The following is a 3538-nucleotide window of genomic DNA, read 5'->3' on the forward strand; positions in this document are numbered from 1 at the left end:
GTGAGGAATCATTAGCAGTGAGGCCAAGTGTGGGGAGCCTGAGAGGAGCTGTGCACCAAGAGGAGGGGTTTTTTTTGGTTTATTTTTTTGTTTTGTTTTGTTTTGTTTTTTTGAGAATTCAGAGGCCCTTATTGTCTACTTCCTTTCTCAAGCTGAACCCCTGCCCCCGGAGCCCCCAGCAGTGCCCCCTGAGGAGGAGTTGCAGCACCTGAGGAAGGAACTAGAGAGAGTGTCAGCAGAGCTCCAGGTCCAGGTGGAGAACAATCAGCGTGTAAGTCTCCTGAACGGGGGGCAAAAGGAGAGGCTTCAGGAGCAGGAGGAGAGACTTCCTGAGCAGGAGGAGAGGCTTCAGGACCAGGAGGAGAGGCTTCAGCAGTTGGCGGAGCCACAGAGCGGCGTCGAGGAGCTGGTGCGTTGCCCCACCTGGGCAGCCTGCCCTCCTCCCTGGCCCTCCAGGCCTTTGTTTCCCAACTTGTAAAACGGGGCAGTGTAGCCCTCACGTGAAATGTTACTTCTAAAGGCACCTGTGAGCCAGAGTCCTGCTCTGGTAGCTGTGGGAGAGAGGGGATGATTTTTCTAACCTGCCTCCACCCTTCCCAGTGCCATGGGAGGCAGACACCAAGTTCTGGGGTCTCCAGCTGCAGTGGGTGGCTGCTGATTGCTTCTCTCTGTCCAGAACAACGAGAACAAGAGCGCACTGCAGTTGGAGCAGCAAGTAGAGGAGCGGCAGGAGAAGGTAGGCGAGGTGAAGGAGACGGTAACCTCCGCCCCATCCAAGAAGGGCAGGGAGGCGGGCACCAGCCTCTGGGGAGGGAAGGTGCCAGGCCAGAGGCAGCTCCAGCCTGGGGGCAGGTGACCCCAGCACCCTCCAGGGCAGTCCTGTGACTGTTTCTTGCTTCCTACCCTCTGACTTTTAGAGGTGGGTAGCCCTGGGCTCCTCCCAGGTCTGGACATCATCATCCCAGCTAGAGGCATGGAGCCTAGCAATGATAGGGGAAGAGACAGCGGGATAAGAGGCTCCTTATGCCAGGGGCGGTGGCTCAGGCCTATAATCCCAGCACGTTGGGAGGCTGAGGCAGGAGAATCACTTGAGGTCGGGAGTTTGCGATCAGCCCGGCCAACATGGTAAAACCTCATCTCTACTAATATTATATTAAAATATATATATATATCTTAGCCGGGCATGGTGGCGCATGCCTGTAATCCCACCTAGTCAGGAGTCTGAGGCATGAGACTCCCTTGAGCCCAGGAGGTAGAGGTTGCAGTGAGCTGAGATTGCACCACTGCACTCCAGCCTGGGCCACAGAGTGACACTCTGTTTCAAAACAAAACAAAAAGCCTCCTTAGATTAAAACTGGATTCTAGCCTCAGTTCCACTGGTCACCATTCAAGTACTTTGCATCTCTAAGTCTCCATGTTGTTGTTGTTGTTGTTGTTGTTGTTGAGACAGAGTCTCGCTCTGTCACCCAGGTTGGAGTGCAGTGACACGATCTTGGCTCATTGCAAGCTACACCTCACGGGTTCATGCCATTCTCCTGCCTCAGCCTCCCAAGTAGCTGGGACTACAGGCGCCCACCACCACACCCGGCTACTTTTTTTGTATTTTTTAGTAGAGACGGGGTTTCACTGTGTTAGCCAGGATGGTCTCGATCTTCTGACCTCGTGATCTGCCCGCCTCGGCCTCCCAAAGTGCTGGGATTACAGGCCTGAGCCACCACACCTGGCTGTCTCTGTTTCTTTAACTTCAAAAGGAAGTTAGCATTTTCCTTACAGAGGTGCTGAGGATTAAATGAGATAATACATGGAAAGCATTAGGCCTGGAGCACACTTAGCCGATGGTGGTTGGCTCCCACTGCTTTTCCAGCAGTCTGTGGCCTACAGTTTAAATGGTGAGAAGAGGGTATGAGATTTGAGCCTGGGGAAGGAGGCATGGGGTTCTAGGAAAGGGAGCCAGTCACTTAGGACTGGAGCAAGGGGCCCGGGGCCTGGGCAGGTGACAGAGCCCCACAGTGCCCTCGCTACCCTATTAATGGGCCCAGAATCTGGAAGCCAGCCGCCACGTGCCGTCATGCCCCGGGTCTTCCTGCAGGTGGAGCTGAAAAGCCAAGACGCTCAGAGTCTGCAGCAGCAGCAAGACCATTACCTGGGTCACCTGCAGCAGTAAGCGGCCATCTATCAGCAGCAGGTGGCCGCCTATCAGCAGCTGACCTCTGAGAAGGAGGCGCTGCACAGGCAGTTACTGCAGCAGACCCAGCTAATGAACCAGCTGCAGCAGCAGGAAACTTGGAGCAAAGCCGTGGCGGAGATGGCCCGCCAAAAGTTACAGGAGACCCAGGGGAGGGACCTGCTGAGGACGGGGCCATGAGGGGGACGACCTGGCAAACTCCGTGCCTTCTCACTCTTTCCTGGCCCCTTAGGAGCACCTAGAAGCTGCCAGCCAGCAGAAGCAGCAGCTAACGGCCCAGCTGCACCTCATGGCTCTCCCTGGGGAAGGTACAAGAGATGCTCAGAGGAAGAGGAGTGAGCCCCAGGAGGAAGGGGGGACTGTGAGCAGCGTAGGATTGAGGAGTTGGAAGAGACCTTTAGAACAGCTGGTCATTATGCCGACCGGGTGCCTGCACTAAGTTCGGCATCAATATGGTGACCTCCTGGGATCGGGGGGCCACCAAGTTGCCTAAGGATGGCTGAACTGGCCCAGGTCAGGAAGGGAGCAAGTCAGAACTCCCACACCGACTGGTAGTGGGACTGTGCTTGGGCGGTATAGCAAGATCTTGGGTCTTAAAAATAAAAATAAAGAACAGCAGCTCATTCCTCTCTGGGAAGGGCTGGCTCAGGGTTACCCAGTGAGGGTGGAGGCAGAGTTGGGCCCACAGTACCTGCCTTGTTGGGTTGTCTGAGGAGCCCTCTGGCCACCCCCCACAGGAGATGGAGGAGGACATCTGGACAGTGAGGAGGAGGAGGGACCTCGGCCCATGCCGAGTGTCCCAGAGGACCTGGAGAGCTGGGAGGCCATGGTGAGCCTGACTGCCCCTGCACCCATTTTGCCACCTTCCTCTGTGGTCCCTCCAAGACCCCTTTATTCTCTTACTTTCCCTGCCTTCTGATTTCTGTGGACTTTTCACTCCTTCTGGGAGCCAGTGGTCAGACACCATTTCACCTGTGACCAACAGGTGCACACTCTGAGGCCCCAAGGGAAGGGGCTGCACTCCATCTCTCTGCCCCATTTCTTCTGCATATGCCCCTACAAGAATGCTCACCTCTTGCCCTCAGGTGCCCTTTTTCAACTCCGCTGGAGCCAGTGCCCAGGAGGAGGAGGCACAGTTGTGGGAGCAGGAGACAGAGCAGGGGGTGTGCTGCCAGCGCCTGGCTCACACGGTGGCCTCAGCCCCGGAGGACCTGGAGGCAGCGGTCCCAGCCCCAGGGACTGGGGGCGAGTCTGTGACTGGGGAGACCCAGCGGGGCCTGCGGGAAGTCATGGAGAAGCTGGAGGTGAGTGAGTGTGGCATGGGCCAAGAAGGGCAGGGGTGGGACAGGCCGC

The 3538-nt window shown here is 56.7% G+C and overlaps 1 protein-coding gene across 1 annotated transcript in view; it reads left to right on the plus strand.

Annotated features, from left to right (window-relative positions):
- LOC105516919 (putative golgin subfamily A member 8D) overlaps nucleotides 1–3538 on the plus strand; it is a 6779-nt gene that overhangs the window by 1599 nt on the left and 1642 nt on the right. The window contains 6 exon segments of the mRNA XM_011949263.1: nucleotides 153–409; nucleotides 677–757; nucleotides 2090–2333; nucleotides 2416–2493; nucleotides 2923–3014; nucleotides 3271–3493. Coding sequence (XP_011804653.1) covers nucleotides 153–409; nucleotides 677–757; nucleotides 2090–2333; nucleotides 2416–2493; nucleotides 2923–3014; nucleotides 3271–3493 — 975 coding nt within the window.

The sequence above is a fragment of the Colobus angolensis genome, unplaced genomic scaffold, assembly GCF_000951035.1.
Source record: "Colobus angolensis palliatus isolate OR3802 unplaced genomic scaffold, Cang.pa_1.0 Scaffold294, whole genome shotgun sequence".
In the NCBI taxonomy this organism is placed as follows: domain Eukaryota; kingdom Metazoa; phylum Chordata; class Mammalia; order Primates; family Cercopithecidae; genus Colobus; species Colobus angolensis.